This window comes from Pelodiscus sinensis, chromosome 6 (assembly GCF_052426305.1).
Source record: "Pelodiscus sinensis isolate ZL-2025 chromosome 6, ASM5242630v1, whole genome shotgun sequence".
Lineage (NCBI taxonomy): Eukaryota > Metazoa > Chordata > Testudines > Trionychidae > Pelodiscus > Pelodiscus sinensis.
In genome coordinates, this window is record NC_143057.1 from 117,000,789 (window position 1) to 117,019,278 (window position 18,490).

General features: G+C 39.4%; 1 protein-coding gene across 3 annotated transcripts in view; it reads left to right on the forward strand.

Annotated features, from left to right (window-relative positions):
* The window catches only part of DYM (dymeclin), a 326,106-nt gene that overhangs the window by 172,813 nt on the left and 134,803 nt on the right, over positions 1–18,490 (forward strand). For all 3 annotated transcript variants that reach the window (XM_075932691.2, XM_075932685.2, XM_075932689.2), the window contains exons 12-13: positions 1,556–1,681; positions 16,649–16,762. In XM_075932691.2, coding sequence (XP_075788806.1) covers positions 1,556–1,681; positions 16,649–16,762 — 240 coding nt within the window. The remainder of the gene's footprint in view (positions 1–1,555; positions 1,682–16,648; positions 16,763–18,490) is intronic.

Here is an 18,490-nt window from a genome sequence, read left to right on the forward strand (position 1 = left end):
GAAAATAAATATATTTTACTTTTAGCATTGCTATTGTGCTATCAGTGATACAAATATTATAAAAAGTGGTCTTTCTCTCAATAATCATGTCATTTACGGGGAAAAATCTCAATCTCAGCAGAAAAATTCCTGTTTTAACCGGTGGGGGAGGAGGGAGAAATCCCTAACTTTTGAATTTGTAGAGAAAGTTATTTGGTTCTGATGATGAAAAAATGTTTTTTAAAAGACTCATTTTTTCCTGTGTTATCTTGATCCTGGTTAATGTGCCCCAGAAAAGGTATGTGTGCAGAAGCACACAGAGACAAACCCACTGGTTTAATAAGAAACTATAAAAATGTCTTTAATATGTCTAGCCAAAACAAACTGTTTTAGAACTTGGTGATTGTAACAGAACATTTCTGGTAATTTTAAAGACATATGATGCATTCAGAGTACTGGCTGGTCATCAGAAAAGGGTTTCACATGATTCATTACATTTGGTTTGTTTTTTAAAGCAGCAAGTTAAGTCTTTAAGCATCTATAATCTGGTGGGAAGAGTTCTCTGTGCCTCATTCACTCTTGGAAATAAGAATCTTCTGAAATCCTTTTACTCTATTATTTTGTGATTTAAACTTCCTCCTAAATCCGAGGAAGGGGAAATTATACTGAGCTAGTGTAAAGCTAATATTCTAAGAATTGAAGAGAAAGTATTTACATCTGGATTAAGTTTAGGTTGGATCTTGGGGACAAATCAAGACTAGAGTCCAGGTACTAATTCTGTGGCAATGAAATCTTGTCAGCTCTTCTTTCAGGACTTTGGCTAAAGCTGGCCATCTTGATGGAAATGTTACAAGACCTTGGGCTGACCTTTCATAAGAATGGGAACACAAACACTAACAGCATATGAATTAGAATTGGAAAAACAGGCCTTTATGGGGTTTGAATCTAATCCAGAATGGTTTTCAGATCTGGGGCTTCTAATTTGATCACCTCCATCACTTGACATTCAAAGAGGTTTGGATTAAGGTGCCAATTTTGGCCCTACTGTGATTTTTAAAATAATTCTGAACAGTTTCTATCTATAATGGATGGGACATAACCATTTCAAATCAGAGTTCTACATTGACTAAACATTTGTAAACTGTGAGGAAGATGGTTGAGCCCTATGTATTCTAGCCAGGCAAACTGTGTTTCAATTGAGTTAGCCTCAAACCAATATAAATTTGGTTCAGCAAACAGTTTTTCTGGCAGATGGGAGATGGAATTTGTAGAGCCTTATAGTAACTGGTTTGGCTAGGAATTCTATTTGTTTGGAATTAAAATTCTGTCTCTCCACTTGAAGAAAGTATATGTTCAGACTGTTTGACTCTTATGGAGTAAGAAAAAGCAGATGGAAGGACTTTGAACATTTTATATCAGTAGTTGAGGTGGCTGTTTCACGAGGAAAGGATTCTGTGTTATTGTGAAAAGAGAGGGTGATACTAGGAATATTTAAAACCTTCTGTCTGTTTGTCATATTTGAAAGGCTAAACTAATTTGAAAGACTAAACTAATGATTCTTATTTTTCCCCCCAAGGTTTTGCCAATTCTTGAGATTCTCTATCATGTTGAAGAAAGAAATTCACACCATGTTTATATGGCCCTTATAATTCTGTTGATCCTTACAGAGGATGATAGCTTCAATCGATCTATCCATGAAGTGGTGAGCTACTGTTATAGATAATAACTTTTTGGAAAATAAAATAATGTAATGTTTATCTGAGTAGAGATAAGTTTTGTTTTACTGCCTACTCCACTAGGACAATAAGGGTATGTCGACACAGCGGTGCTATTTCAGGATAACATCTGTTATCCTGAAATAGCATTTTGCACCACTTAACAGCATGCCCGTTATTTCAAAATACATTCGAAACAATGGGCTTCTTATTCTGGCTTCCTGTAAACTTTGGTACACAAGGATTAAGGTGCACAGAATAGCAATTTATTTTGAAATTAGCACTGTGTAGACAGCAACAAATTTCAAAATAAGCTATTTTGAAATAATCTACTCAGTTGGCATAGCTCAAATTGCGTAGCTTATTTCAAGGTAAACATTACTATGTAGACGTACCCTAATTGTCTCCACAGCAGAGCTGGTTTACATATTAAACTTGGTTTTCAAGATTTGAGGACATATACTCATTTCCTACAGGACTAATTAGACCAGAGTTATAAGCTTCCTTTCAGGAATTTTTGTGTTGTGATGTGTACGAATGATTTTCCTGCCCCTAGCATGACTTTGGTTTTCTCTAGTCTGTCTTCTTTCTAGCATGGAAATAGTCAGGAAGGTTTCCTTAAGGATGCTGTTTTGCCAAGGAAAGAAAAGACATAGAATAATAGGTAAACTGTCTTATGCTTTCACAGCAGCCTTACTTAAGTAGCTTATATTTCAACTGCAGAGATTTTAGTGGGAGTTTTTATTTCCCAAACTGGATATAACTTCCTGACTTGGCATCTCTGTTCTGTCTTTTGGCCAGGTTAATATCTATTTTATATTAGCTGTGTAATGCAGTCCAATTTCTGATTAGATTTGATTGGCCTTGACCAACTCTGCTAGTGAGTGACTGGGGTGATTGTTCTAGCTTCCTAGCTTACAAACTCAGACATGCAAATGCTCTCTTGGGATAATGTGATGCATTGATGCATAAAGGAGATGTGAAAAGGTAAAAGCAGTTGCTCAGGTAGCTAAACCAATCTATCTCACAGGTAAATTTTTGTTCTGTTTTAGCAGGAATGTAACATTTTCCCCAGAATAGCAAAGTGGGATAGAAGCTTATAAAAACCCGAGAGAAATTTTGGTCACAAATTTCTGTAGCCTCATAGGAAATTATGTAGATCTGTATGTATAAAACAGGCAGACTTTTTGTTTATGTGAAGTTTCTTGGGACTAATAGGCAACTTTTGGGAATAAAACCAATGGCAAATATGCAAACTGCTGAAGCCAATATTTCTCTGGAGATTTTTCCTTCCTCTCCATACACCATGGGTGTATGTATTTGGATGCAGTGTCTACAGATTTAGTATCTCCTTAACATTTAAGTTTTTGCTCATGAATTGAGGTTATTGAACTGCTGAGATACAGCATGCTTGCCATCACTTCCTTGCTTCATCTTTCTTCATTTATTTCAAAGGCTTTATTAAATGTGTTCTGTCAACAGATCTCTTATTGTTTAGGGAAACGGATTTTCCTAAAAATCTAGCTGTAGGTTCAGCCAAGAGGTGAAAACATAATTCACTTTCAATGTCCATTTAATCCTTGTCTCACTTCTGAGATTGTCAACATGGTGGTAGTACTGGCTTTATAATGTGAGCGATATTTAACTTTAAATTTGCCCTCCTTTTTCCTGCCAGTTTTCACATTGATGTTCTTCTCTGCCTCTGTTTTCTTTCAATATGTCTTTGCTGTCTTATCCTTTGCCTCTGTTTCCATCCTCAGCAGAGGATGTTTAGCAAGCTGTCCTTTGGTGGCTTCAGGGAGCCAAAACATACAATTTTGCCCCTTAAGTGAGTACTGTGGGAATGGGGGGGGAGAATCCTGGGCCTGTAGTCCTATATGTTTGAACTGCTCCTCAGCTGCATTGGGGAGGAAGGGCCAGAAATGGATGACTTTCAAGGAGTTGCATGCTGCTTTATCAACAGTTGGTGGAGTACGTTGGCATTGAGTTAGAGGTCAGATCTGGAATCATTCAATCTTTTCCACACTCTTCTGCAAAGTCCTCCGTTCTGCCCCTTCTTTCGCATCCCATGCGAGATCAGTACTCCCTTCTGATCTGAAAAGCTAAAGTCAAATGAAATGTAACTTTGCTACTCCTGTCATATTACTTGCATTGAATTCCAGAACTTTTGTTTTCCTTGGCACTCCAAATCTTTTTCACAGAAATAGATAGGTACAATGAAGAGAAGAGGTTGGGTATCTCCTGCTGTCACCTAGAGAATTCAGTTATGGGTGTGCAGGCTAGGCCCCTGTCTACACAAACATTAGACTACAACATCTCCTTAGCAACCATAACATACTTGACCAAAAAATTGTGAAAGACTATGACTCCAAGGATTCTGTTGTTTCAAGAAAATTCCCTTCCAATTATTTGCTTTAACCACAACCCTGGGCAAACAGCATTTTCTAATTCCCTTGTGTTCTTAATTCTGAGCATCCGTGAACTTTGTGTAAGAGGAGAAGGAGGGTTTCCTATCTGGATCTGAATATTGCAGGTTAAGCCCAACCTAGTTCTCTTGGACAGTTTGTGAAAGGATCTTTTTGATACCAGTTCAGGGATGATCCACTCACTTGTGCATGGCTGCCAGAAGGAAACAAAAGGACAGAAAAGGCCACACTTTTTCTCTTGAAGTCAGGCTCAAAACTGCATAGGTGCATCTGACACCAATTTACATTCCTTTCAATTATTTTAGATGCTTAATCTCAGTGTGAAAGGTATGGTACTCGCCTCCAAAAAGAATAGTTTTGCATAGTGTTAATTATTGAATACGTTTCATCAAGTGTCCTAAATCTCAAAGGCATAGGAAAGAAAAAAACATAAGTGTAGAGAAGGAAACTGTCTTAAATCAGTCTGTAAAATGTGAATGTCTAGCATCAGTCACACAACCTGAATGAAACTCTTATGCACTGTAAGTATTGATTGCATGTTAGCAATTTCAGTAGGAAGCTTCTTCCATCACTTGGCTGAAGTCTGAGAAAATTAGAAAATAATGTATTTTGAGTCGACCTGTTTTTCCTCTGTGCTGATGCATATCCTGTAATGTTCTTATAACAGTCATTACTGTGTGATCTGTTTATGGGCATATTTTCCTTTGTGGTATTACACCCACATTTATTTATTTATTGATTTTACGATTAATTTTAGTAAGCAGAGTTTTATAAATCTCTGTGTTGATACAGACAGGTAAAGAGACCAGGAAACCACAGAAACTCTTCTAACTGCTGAAGGGTTTTTATTTAAAATAAATGTGGTCATAGCTGCTTGGAAGAGGTGATCAAAACCAGAGCCTGTTCCTGCAACTGACACTATCCAGGCTGATCCCGAGCTTGCACAGAAACCAGCTTACTTCAGTAGTAACAATGGAGTAAACTGGTAAATCAGGAGTTCCTTACCTATGACAGGTCTTTGAGTTGATTAACTCCCTCCCACTTAAACACCCAGTAACAGGAAACCACAATTTAACTGAGGCCTTCACATGAGATGGTATCACAAAATGTTTATGGTACTTTTTTTTCTACAGGCAGCTAGCTGTATTTATTTTAAAGTATTTTATTTCCAAATGGCTTATTACTACTTCAATGAATTTGTGCTGCTCATTAATAAATACTTCTGTTACACTTCATAGCACTGTACAAATATCAGTGAACATCTTCTTATAGCTGTCTAAATTAACCATCTCTATACTGTGGGTTGTGACCTCAGACAAGCTGTGAGACATTGGAGGGAAAGAGAAACCACAAGAAAGCCAGAATATGACCCAGCTGAGCAAGCTCCTATCCTGCAGGGTTGGCCGGGTTTGGCTCCCTGCTCTGGGCATTGTGACCTGGTACCTCGTGCATGTTTGCAATACCACTCACTCAGATGTTCCTCTCTGTTATGGAGCTAGACCAAGGCAGTGGTTCCCAAACAGCTTTTGCTCCAGAGCTGGCACGGCTCTGCTCTCTGACACAACACCTATGCCACATGCCTGGGCTAGGTCACAACACACAGCAGAGAGCTGAGCCCAGCCAACTCTGTGGAGCAGAAGGTGTTGGGAACCACTGCTCTGATTATCCACTAATAATAATTGGAAATATGTTTTATATGTTACATTTTAAATTTTAACACTGTGTCAGTCATCTTCAGATTCTGAAATAGTGCCTAAGAATCAGAGCCGTGGGAAATTGAGAGATTTTAGTTCTCAGGGTTTCATGCAACCACATTTTTGAAATTCTGTTATGTTGAGTCTACAGACCTCGTTTCACTTTGAGTTTGGGGTTTAAATTAATCCAGAATTCAGAGCAAAACGCTATCAAATGTTGAGTTTTTTTCTGGGTATTGTGCGCAAAGCTTCAGATTTCATTTTCAGTGCAAATCCAAAAACTATAAGATTTGTTTTAAGCTGGGTCTACAATATTCTTTTTAAAAATCTTTGAACTTTAGTATAACTTTCTTAAAGCCTTAAATACATTTTAAATTTTAGAAATCTTAAAACCAGGTAAATTTAATGTGGGGGGGGGAGGGAGTTGTTGTGAGTATTTCACACTGCTGTACTAAGTCATGTTTCTTTTTGGGAAGTTGTTTTTGGAAGAGCATTTGAACAATGTAAGAAACCATACACGGCTGGGCTGGTAACTGCCTCTATTTTGTAGTTTGCTACCATTTTGATAAGAGATCTTTTCTATCATGATCACCCCCTCTCTCATAAATTTGTAAGTTTAGTGAGAGTTTATGTAATAAAACTTTAATTTAAATGTCCTATTTATTACTGAGAGTTTATGGATTTTTTTCTGGTGAAGCTACATTGAAGCTGAACAGTCATATAATTAAGCTTTATTGTGTGTGAAAATAACACATTTTCTCATGCATTTCAAAGCACTTTATAAAGACAGAGAAGTTTTGTTTTCCCAATTCGTTTAAAAACATTGATTGTAAAACACAAGTTCCCTCTTTCCTGAGGAACTGAATATTCGTATTTCCCTTTAACTTCAGCTGTGAATTGTGAATGCTCAGCATCTCTGAAAATCTGCCACAGGTTATTTACTTAATGATACAATGAGTCTGTGGTAGAGTTAGAAACCGAGATCTGACTACTAGGCCCTTATGAAACTCTTTCTTCCTCTTGTTACCATTATTTATTTGTACTACCATTTCTCAGAGCCCTACTCATGGACCAATAATCCATGGTGTTAGGTACTGTAGGAAGATGAAACAATTTGCTTACAATTTAAGTATGAGACACACATTTGACGCTGCTTTGGCAATTGGTGACCTGTTTTGTCTTGCTCTTGCTGTGTATTACTATTTCAGAAGCCAGCTTTGAAGCATTCTTTTTTTAGAACTTTCTGTATCTTGAAGGCATAATTGGTATAAGTGAAATGGGAAATAAAAGCTATAGGCATGACATACAGGAGCAAAAAGTTTGTTGTTTTGACTACAGGTTGCACCTCTGAAATCAAACAGTCTCTGGTCTGGCAACTCCTGGAGCAGAGTGTCTGGGAGCCTAATGGCAGCCTGACCAGAGCTGGGGAACCTTGGTCGCCTGCAGTAGCGTGGAGCCAGGGGCTAGAGAACCCCAGCCACTTACAGCAGCACCAAGCCAGGGAAACCTGGCCAACCGAGGCAGTGTGAGGCTGGGGGCAGGAGAAACCCAGCAGCACACAGCAGTGAAGGGCTGGAGAACCTTAGCCACCCATGCAGTGTGACCAAAGAAGCCTGGCCATCCGCAGCAGTGCAGAGCTGGCAAATGGAGAGCCCTAACTGTCTGGGACAGCACGAGGCCAGTGCTGGGGCCAGAGAACCCGAGCCACCCATGGCAGCCCCAGTGGCAGCATGATGGACAACCTGGCTGGGGAGGGAATAGAGGGGGCCAGAGGCAGAAGGCCAGCTGGCTCCAGGCAGGTTGCAGGGGACACCTCCCCTAGTCTGGAAAATTCTTTCATTCGGGGTGGGTCAGGTCCTTCTGGTGCCAGACTAGGGAAGTGAAACTAGACAAATTCAGACTGGAAGTAAGACACAATTTTTTTTAACAGTGAGAGTAACCAACCATTTGAACAACTTAAACAGGATTTTGGTGGATTGTCCAGTAGGGGCAACTTTAAAATCAAGATTGTTTTTTTTGTTTGTTTGTTTTTTTTAAAGATCAGCTCTAAGAATTATTTTGAGGAAGTTCTATGAACTAGAGGTCAGACTTAGGTGATCAGAATTGTACCTTCAGGCCTTGGAATCTATAAATCTATGATGCAGAAATATATTTGAATGAAATATTTTGACTGCGAGTAAATTAGTCATTTTTTTTAAATGTGGCTTGTTAAGTCTAGCTTTATAAGAAAGACGATATGAAGAAGGTTTTATCTTAGAAGCTTTATCCTAGCTAATTGGGACTACTGGCCACTCTGGTATTAGTGCAAGTACACAATAAAGAGGAGAAGATTTCCAATAAAAGGTGCCTTGGCTTGGCATCTGGAAGAGTGAGTGCAATAGTGCATTAATAAAATAACTACCATCTACATGTTTTGTTAGTCTTTAAAGTGCTACCAGACAATTTGTTGTTTAAGTTTGCACTTAAAGGGTTTTGCTTAACAGGAGAGGAAAAGATACTTGCAGAGCAACAATAATGAAAAATACCTGGGGTGATAATAAGCAGCAGATCAAATATGAGCCTCCTATGTGGTGTTTGTTTTCTTTTGGATTATGGAGAGTTGATTCCATTTTCATCAGCCTGAAAAGGCATTCTGTTCTGAGCAGGAAAATTTGCAGTCATTGGTGAGAACAGAAATAAGTTTCTGTTCACTTAAACATTTAAAAAGTCTTTAAATTGGAGGTATGAAAAATAACAAGAACAAAATGTAATGCGTGGCTAGGTGAAGACTAACATAACTTGGGGTGGGGTAATATGGTTTTTTTGGAGAGCACAGATGCTGAGGGAAAGGGAATAGTGACAGTGGTTCAGCAGAGTATAACTAAGTAGAATTGAGATGAGATTGGGTAAAGAAGTTGGCTAGAGATTAAGACAAATTTCCTAGCATTGAATTTATTAGGCTGTGGAATTATCTTCCCTGGGCATTGATCGGAAGTTTAATTATTTTAATCCTTTAAAACTGGATTGAACAAAGCACTTGAGAATATATTGTTTGGGAACGATCCTGTATTTGCAGAAGAATGGACAATATGTTTCGTTCCATCCCTAAGCAGTTCGGTGATTCATAATTTCTGTAGTAAGGTTATGAAACAAACTGGATAGACGTTGAAACGCTAGCTTCCAATGTGTTTATATGTTGAATGGAGACACAAGTGATCAACGATCAAAATAATGGTACCCACTAGATATTGTGGTGTTCCTTAAAGGTGTTCTTTCACTTCAGTTATAAAATATTTTGCCCTTGTTTCTTGTAGAAATCTAGAAATCTGCCAAAATGCCAATTTAAAACAAATGTTATGCGAGATTGTCTGAACAGGAGATCAGATTTAGATTTTGGACCCAGTGAGTAAACTCTGTAGTTAAACTGAGTTTGGATTTCATATCTGGGCTGATGGAGCTTCTCAGAGAGAAGTAAAGAAAAGTGGAGAGTGTTGCAAGAAGAGTGTAGGACATGCAAGTTGATCCTAAAGGTTCTGCTCTTGCCTCAAAATGTGTGTATAATTATGGTAAGTATTAATGGTAGGAGTGATGTAGTCAGTAGTTCCAGAAGGAAGTAGCTCAATGAAGTATGTCAGTGACAAGTTGGTGTGAAGGCCAGGAGGGATGGCAGAGAAAGGCAAAGAACATAAATGTAAATTACCTATAGTGCTATTCACCACCTTTTTCTCCAGATGCAAACTCAAGTTGGCACAGTCCATTGAAGTATGAAACTAGCCATTAGTCATCTTACATGGCTTAACAATTTTTTTCTTAAATCATATATTAATTAGGAAATAATGTTTGACATAAAACTGTGTCTATTAAAGGATTTTAAAAAGTTTAAGTAGCAGCAAAGGGAGCATAATAATATGGAATGTTATGTGATCAGTAAATGACTTGAACATTGTGTATTAGAGCATTCATTATTCTTCTAAACTTGAATGTCAAAGTACACATTAATCTGATAGAGAGAAAAAAAAATGTGGAGTGTCCTGTTAGGCTTGCAGTTTCAGTGCTCTTTTAACAACTGGCAAACCACCTGTCAGTTTACTAAGAACATAAGAACGGCCATATTGGGTCAAGACCAATGGTCCATCCAGCCTAGTATCCTGTCTGCCGACAGTGGCCAATACCAGATGCCCCAGAGGGAGGGAACAAAGCAGGTAATCCTCACATGATCCTTGCCCTGTCGCCCACCTCCAGAGAAACAGAGGTTAGGGACACCATTCCTACCCATCCTGGCTAATAGCCATTGATGGACCTAAACTCCCTGAATCTATCTAGCTCTTTTTTTGAACCCTGTTCAATTTCTAGCCTTCACCACATCCTCTGACAAGGAGTTCCACGGGTTGACTGTGCGCTGAGTGAAGACAAACTTACTTTTGTTCGTTTTAAACCTGCTGCCTATTAATTTCATTTGGTGACCCCTAGTTCTCATGTTGTAGGAATAAGCACAAAACTTCCTTATTCACTTTTTCCACAGCAGTCATGATTTTATAGACTTCTATCATATTTCCCATTAGTCTCCTCTTTTCTAAGTTGAAAAGTCCAAGTCTTTTTAATCTGTCTTCAAAAGGGACTCGTTCCAAACCCCCAATCATTTTTGTTGCCCTTTTCTGAATCTTTTCCAATGCTAATATATCTTCTTTGAGATGAGGCGACCACATCTCTACACAGTATTCAAGATGTGGGCGTAGCATGGTTTTATATAGAGGCATTGATACTTTGTCTTATTCTCTATCCCTTTCTAATGATTTCTAACATATTTACATAAGAACATAAGAACAGCCGTATTGGGTCAGACCAAAGGTCCATGTAGCCCAGTATCCTGTCTGCCGACAGTGGCCGGCACCAGGTGCTCCAGAGAGGGTGGACCGAAGACCATGATCACGCGATTTGTCTTCTGCCATCCTACTCCAGCCTCTGACAAACAGGCCAGGGACATCAATTCTATCCCCTGGCTAATAGCCTTTTATGGACCTAACCTCCATGAAATTATCTAGCTTCTCTTTAAACTCTGTTATAGTCCTAGCCTTCACAGCCTCCTTTGGCAAGGAGTTCCACAGGTTGACTACATGCTATGTGAAGAAGAACTTTTTTAGTTTGGGGTATACATTTAAGTTGGGCCTCTATTATGGTGTCTTTAAAAAGTTTCCATGCAGCTTGCAGGGATTTGGCTCTAGTCATTGTGCCTTTTAATTTCTGTTTAACTAACCTCCTCATTTTTGTGTAATTCCCCTTTTTGAAATTAAATGCCAAGGTGCTGGACTGCTGAGGTGTTCTTCCCACCACAGGAATGTTAAATGTTATTATATTATGGTTACTATTCCCAAGCGGTCCTGTAATGGTTATCTCCTGGACCTGATTCTGCACTCCACTCAGGACTAAATCGAGAATTGCCTCTCCCCTGTGGGTTCCTGCACCAGCTGCTCCAAGAAGCAGTCATTTAAGCCATTGAGAAATTTTGTCTCTGCTTCTCTTCCTGAGGTGACATGTATCCAGTCAATATGGGGATAATTAAAATCTCCCAGTATTATAGAGTTCTTTATTTTGGTAGCCTCTCTAATCTCCCTCAGCATTTCAATGTCAGTATCGCTGTCCTGGTCAGGTAGTCGGTAATATAGCTGTACTGCTAATTTCTTCTTATTGGAGCATGGAATTACTATCCGTAGCAATTCTATGGAATATGTTGATTAATTTAATATTTTTATTTCATTTGATTCTACATTATCTTTCACATACAGTGCCACCCCGCCACCCACCCGGCCTGCTCTATCCTTTTGATATATTTTATATCCCGGTATGATTGTGTCCCACAGATTTTCCTCATTCCACCAGGTTTCAGTGATGCCTATTATATCAATCTCCTCCTTTAATACGAGGTACTCGAGTTCACCCATCTTATTAGTCAGACTCCTAGCATTTGTGTAGAATTTGCCACTGCTTATTTGTCTGCGCTTCCTTGATGCATTGGATTCATTTATATGCGGTTGTTTGTCTGCTCTGGCCCATGGTTTGTCCTCTCCCCTCCTCTCTTTCAGACTGTAGCTTAGAGAATCTCTATCAATGGATTCTCCTGTAAGAGAAGTCTCCCTCCGATTTACATGCATCTCCGCACCAATCGGCTTTCCCCATCTCTTAGTTTAAAAACTGATCTACGGTCTTTTTAATGTTTAGTGCCAGCAGTCTGGTTCCACCCTGGTTTAGGTGGAGCCCATCCTTTCTGTATAGGCTCCCTCTCGCCCAAAAGTGTCCCCAGTTCCTAATCAATCCAAACCCCTCTTCCCTACACCATCATCTCATCCACGCATTAAGACTCTGAAGCTCTGCATGCCTACCTGCACCTGTGCATGGAACTGGAAGCATTTCCGAGAATGCCACTGTAAATGTCCTGGGTTTCAATCTCTTTCCTAGCAGCCTAAATTTGGCCTCGAGGACATCTCTCCTACCCTTCCCTACGTCATTGGTACCTACATGTACCACGACCACCGGCTCCTCCCCAGCACTACACATAAGTCTATCTAGTTGCCTCGAGAGATCCGCAACCTTTGCACCAGGCAGGCAAGTGACCATATGGTTCTCCCGATCATCACAAACCCAACTATCTATGTTTCTAACAATTGAATCAACCACTACTAACACCTGCCTCTTCCTAACAACTGGCATTCCCTCCCCCTCAGAGGGAATTTGCTTTTTTGACTGCCACTGCACACTGAGTGGATGTTTTCAGAGAACTATATACGATGACTCCAAGATCTCTCTCTAGAGTAATTGTAGCCAGATTAGTCCCCATAATATTGTATGTATAGTTGGGACTTTTTTTCCAGTGTGCATTACTTTACATTTATCAACATTAAATGTCATTAGCCGTTTTGTTGCCCCGTCACTTAGTTTGGTGAGATCTTTTTGAAGCTCTTCACAGTCTGCTTTGGTCTTAATTATCTTGAGCAATTTGGTATCTCTGCAGATTTTGCCACCTCACCGTTTACCCCTTTTTTCAGATAATTTATAAATAAGTTGAATAGGATTGGTCCCAGGGCACACCCTTGGGTGGACCCCCCTAGTTACCTCTCTCCACTCAGAAAACTTACCATTTATTCCTACCTTTTGTTTCCTGTCTTATACTCAGTTATCAATCCATGAAAGGGCCTTCCCTTTTATCCCACGACAACTTACTTTACTTCAGAGACTTGGTGAGGGACCTTGTTAAAGACTTTCTGGACATCTAAGTATACTATATCCACTAGACCACCCTTGTCCACATGTTTGTTGACCCCCTCAGAGAACTCTAGCAGATTAGTAAGGCATGATTTCCCTTTACAGAAACCATGTTGACTTCCCCCAACAAATTATATTCATCCATGTCACTGACACTTTTATTCTTTACGATAGTTTCAACTAATTTGCTTGGTACTGACATTAGACTTACTGGTCTGTAATTGCCAGGATCACCTCAAGAGCTCTTTTTAAATATAGGCATTTTGTTAGCTATTTTCCAGTCATTAGGTAAGGAAGCTGATTTAAAGGATAGGTTACAAGCCATAGTTAATAGTTCCGCAATTTCACATTTGAGTTCTTTCAGAACTCTTGGGTGAATGCCATCCAGTCCTGGTGACTTGTTACTGTTAAATTTATCAGTTTGTCCCAAAACCACCTCTACTGACACCTCAATCTGGGACAATTCCTCAGATCTGTCACCTAAAAAGAATGGCTCAGGTTTGGGAATCTCCCCAATATCCTCAGCCATGAAGACTGGAGCAAAACATTCATTTAGCTTCTCTGAAATGACTTTATCATCCTTGAGTGCCCCTTTAGCGTCTCGATCAAGAATCCCACTTGTTGTGTAGTTGGCTTCCTGCTTCTGATGTATTTAAAAAACATTTTGATATTATTTTTTGAGTTTTTGTACATTCTATTGACCTGCCCCTTCATGTCAGAAAGATTTCCCCCAAAGACTATTACTCTACAGGCTGTAAAAATCAGAAGACCAGAGGAGTAAATTTTGTTGCTGCTACTTTAGAACGGGTAAAACTGTTTGTCATCTGAAGAACTTTCACTTAGAAAAGGAAGAGTATTGGCCTTTTTTGGTGCCATCTAAAGAAGAGATATTGCCACTGCATATTCTCCCACCTTCTCACCCTCCTATTCCTTATGCAGGGCTCCTTCTACTAGGATGAAAGTAGATATTAGGCTGGATTGGCCTCAGTGCTATAGGGAAGGCGACCCAGTGGTGATATCCCTAACTTTGAAGTAGGATATAGAACTTCGATACATCCTGGGCTTCCTGAAGAATAGCTGAAGCCTCAGGAGTCACTGAAGTGCTGATACGTTGGTCCATACCAGTCCATTTTGAGCTCTGCCAAGAGCTGCTTTTAATTTGATTCTTAAACTAGAAGTTTAATTACAGGAAGGAAGTGCCTGGGGTATAGCATAGATGCACAAAATAGTACTTTTAAGGGGGCAGCTGAGCCTGAAAGCTTTCAATTCAATACTTTATAAAAGATGATCTGGTGCTGGACATGGAGGAGAATCTAGTGAATAAAATGAGTCGTAACAATTCCTTAAAACTCCAGCTGGAGAAGCAAAAGGTGGCCATGGTCTCTGCTGTTGCTTGTGGCATAGACTTCTCTATGGACTCTTATTTAATTTGTAAACTGTACACCATCAAGATGCATAGCAGATAAAAAGGTGCAGAGAACTCACTCCTTTAGCGTAGCTCGTTCTAGGTTGGATAGTGCGAGTTTTTTGTTCAGTGTGGATTTAGTCTAAAATGTTTCTGATGTAGCTCCGTGGATCTTTCCTGGTAAAACTGAAATTCTATCTGTGTTAAACTGATGTATTTGGAATTTTGTGCTGGCTTTTTTTTTTTTAAATGAGACCATTCCTTGTTTCATTTTGTTACTAATGTTGAGTTAAACCTGTCACAAGTGACCATTCAGAGGCTGACAATTCTGTTCCTTTAACGGTGTGGCTGTTTATATTAATAATATAACATATTTTAGAGTGTTTTTGTCTGTGAGCTAGAGCACCTGTCTGTCCATCCAGCCGTTTGTTTGTTTGTTTGTTCAAGAACTCCTCCTAATCAGTTAGGACCACCAAATTTGGTATACAGCTTCCTCTTATTGTAACTTAAAGCAAGGTAAGCGTTTGGTTATGGAGGGGGGAGGAGGGTTCAGTCCCATCCCTTATGCATTCGGGGATGCATAGAACCATACAGAAAAGAAACAGAATCACCAAGTAAAAGGGGCTGCCTGGGGGCATGTCCCCCTCCACTCCGATCTGGAAGTGCCCCAGCCCCAAGCTTACCACCCAACCAGGTACCCCTCATTCAGACAGGCAGGAGTGGCCTGAGGCGGGCTGCGGCAGCAGGCGACCCAGGCAGAACACGTGATCGGCGCCCCCGCCTGCACGGCCATCAGTGGGGTGATGTCATCATTGGGCGTCCTGGGCACCGTTGAAGGTGGCGCCCTATGCGACAGCCAAATCGGCCTATAGTCACGGGCCGCCCCTGCATACAGGAACATTGCTGGCTGTTCCCCTTCATCAGGGAATGAGGGGGAAGTGCAGTTTGTTTCATTCCTCAATCTGGCTGTGGAGCACAAGGGGCAGATGAACTTAGACCAGCCCCAGCTGAGGATCATGCACCCCTCCCCCAGCTGTGCCCCACTGGTGCTGCAGCAGCCATGGAGAGGCACTTCCCCCCTGGCCACAAGTAGGGATTTAAAATCCCATTTAATTAGTTAACCAATTAAACAATAAGTTTAACTGGTTAACTAATTAAAAAGGGGTGGGCTGGAGGGGCCTCCTCACCACGGGTAGGGTGGCTCCAGCCTGTTTGCTTCCTGACCCACACTGGGCTGCTGACTCCCAGTCTGTGTGTGCTGGGAGCCCCGTGGGCCTGGAACAGCCTTAGCAGGCTGGGTATTGCTCCCAGGTAAAGGTTAACCATTACCCAGTAATCATCATCCATTACTTGTTCACATCCCTAGCCCCAAGCTGCTGTGGTGAGAGAGGGCTTCATACTGAACCACTCATCCCCAGCGCAATGATTTCAATTAAGAAAAACAAAAACCGAGTTAAGGACCTAAGCAACACCAGATGAATCTTCTAGTATTAATAATAAAAATTAAGCTGAACAGTATGCTTAATTTGAGGATATTTTTGACTAGTCTCTTAAAAGAGCAGGTTAGCTAATAAATTGTGAAACTACTGTATAGATTTTGTTTATGCATTTTATGGTGCTACACATTTTTTTGTAAATCTCATTTTTTGCATTGAACCTTAACTCATACTTATAACTTTCACTTACATAGAGTAAAATCTCTACATTTAACCACCCTTATTGGACAACTTCCTGTTTCATTAGTCTGTCCAGAGTATTCCCAAATGTCCTGAGTAGGATTCTTCTCCTTTAGTGAGCTATTGCTATTATTACTTTATTTGTGTTGCACATAGAACATAGGCACTCTAGTCATGGTAAGCAACTGATCTTTGCTGGTCCCTTAAATAATCTTCAATACAGGTTTACTTTGGCATAGGTGTATATATGTATGCGTGCACAAATTAAAATTAGTTCAACACACCGGTAATTTTTCATTCACATATCTCTTCTTCACGCCTTTTCCACATGAAATCTTCAAGTTGGAGATTACTGCGACACCCTTTGAAAATCTGGAATACGATACATTTTAATGTATTGAACTTAGAGGCTAATTTACATGTCTTCAGTGAAGTGAGAGCCAAAGAACTGCATGATTTTGTCATCTCATTCACAATTGAAACTTGGTGTTCAAAGCTGTATTTTTCCTTGTTGCAGATATTGAAAAATATCACTTGGTATTCAGAGCGTGTTCTAACTGAAATTTCACTGGGGAGTCTTTTGATATTGGTCGTGATAAGAACCATTCAGTACAACATGACAAGGACAAGGGTAAGAGTTTTATTTAAATCTTACAGATGTAGTGTATATATATCTGCAGTCTTCTATCAGCTGGAGTTCAGTTCCAAACAGTGGTAAAAAACTAAAAAGCAAAAAACACAAAAGGAACCCTTTCCGGAATAAAACATAAACACAGAGGAGGCAGAAAAAAGGTCAGTATTCGGGGACGGCATGAAGTGCTTCTGAATTTGTAAAGCAATTTCTGTGATATTATTCAGTTCAGCTGCTTTAATTACGAACATACAAACGCCAAGCATAGTAATAGTTGCATAGTTCCCAGAAAAGAGTATCAGCACACCATATAATTAAATGAAGTGTAGGATATTTAACCTATCCAGGTTGAACCTCTCTAGTCCAGCACACTCTGATCCAGCAACATCCATGGTCCAGCACGATTTTTTTAGCTGGATGTCTAGTTATCATGGGTGTGGCCAAGTTTCCCATGATCCCATAAAGCTAGTTTACAGCCACCAGTCCTACCACTTAGTGTTCTGTGCTGTTGTTTATCTCTAATTTACCCCTAAGTGTCTTAAGAGCCCACTAAGCAGTGGAAGTATTGGTAATGCTGCTAGACAGTACTGACCTCCCGTGGTTTGGCACCAGTGAGGTGCCAGACTAGAGAGTTTGCACCTTTATTAAATCATATTGAAGTATGTATTTTGGTTCCTTATTATTTGATTATATAGTTTTATAAACTGGAGTGTTAAACGTACTTTTCTTCCACCCTAACTATGCTTTTTTCTGAGAAAAAACCTTTTTCTTATAAATATAATTAAGAGATCTGTGGCAAAGCGTAGTTGTTTCAAAGATATTGCTCATCATGCATTATTTCGCTTTTGTCTTCTCTAAATCTATTAGTTTATATTTTGTGGATCCTCAAGTATCCTCTAAGTGTTTCTCAATATTTCTTTAAAGAGTATAGCAGACATGTAAAATATATTATAGACTTTTGCACATTTCTTTCATTGCTAAAAATGTGGAGAAATTTTTGCAATAAAATCAACTAAAGCATGGTGTTGATAGTATTAGATCAAATAATTTAAAACCAAAATCATCATCATCTCTATGTGGTCACACCATATAAACAAATAATTTTATTACTATATAATTATCTTAACACTACCCTTATTTTAACATCTTAAAACAGACATTAATTGACTGTAATTTCTTTTTCATGAGATAGCAAACACAATGGAATGGAAGGAAAGGAAGCTGATAGTTTATACTGAATTAAATGTAAGCAATATTTTGTCAAGTAAGATTTTATAAACAGAAATAAGGGTTTGTGAGCTATTTAACCAATAAATGGTTTCTTGTTAAATAGGTTGCATTTTAATTCCAAATATTTATCAGGTCTACCCTCTGGTTTCAGTTAGAGGCTTTACTAGTATATTCAGAAGTTCTCCCATTCCTCCTCTCCACCCTACTTTTTTTTTCCTGAGTCATGAGTAAATTTTAGCCAACAATGCTGAATCAATCTTCTTGCTCACAAGAAGATCTTTATGCTTTGAAAATGGGAGCACAGGTAAGTGGATTTTTGAATATATGTCTGATTTCAATTTACTGTATTGATTGCTCCAATACAGATACTAATTCCTTGGACACTGGCAGAATAAGTTATAAAATGAGTCAGAGGCCACTTCATGTTTTCCAAGAATCTTCCCTTCTAATTGATATATTTTTATGTAACATTGGGAGGTCTGTGTTATTCTTAGGAAG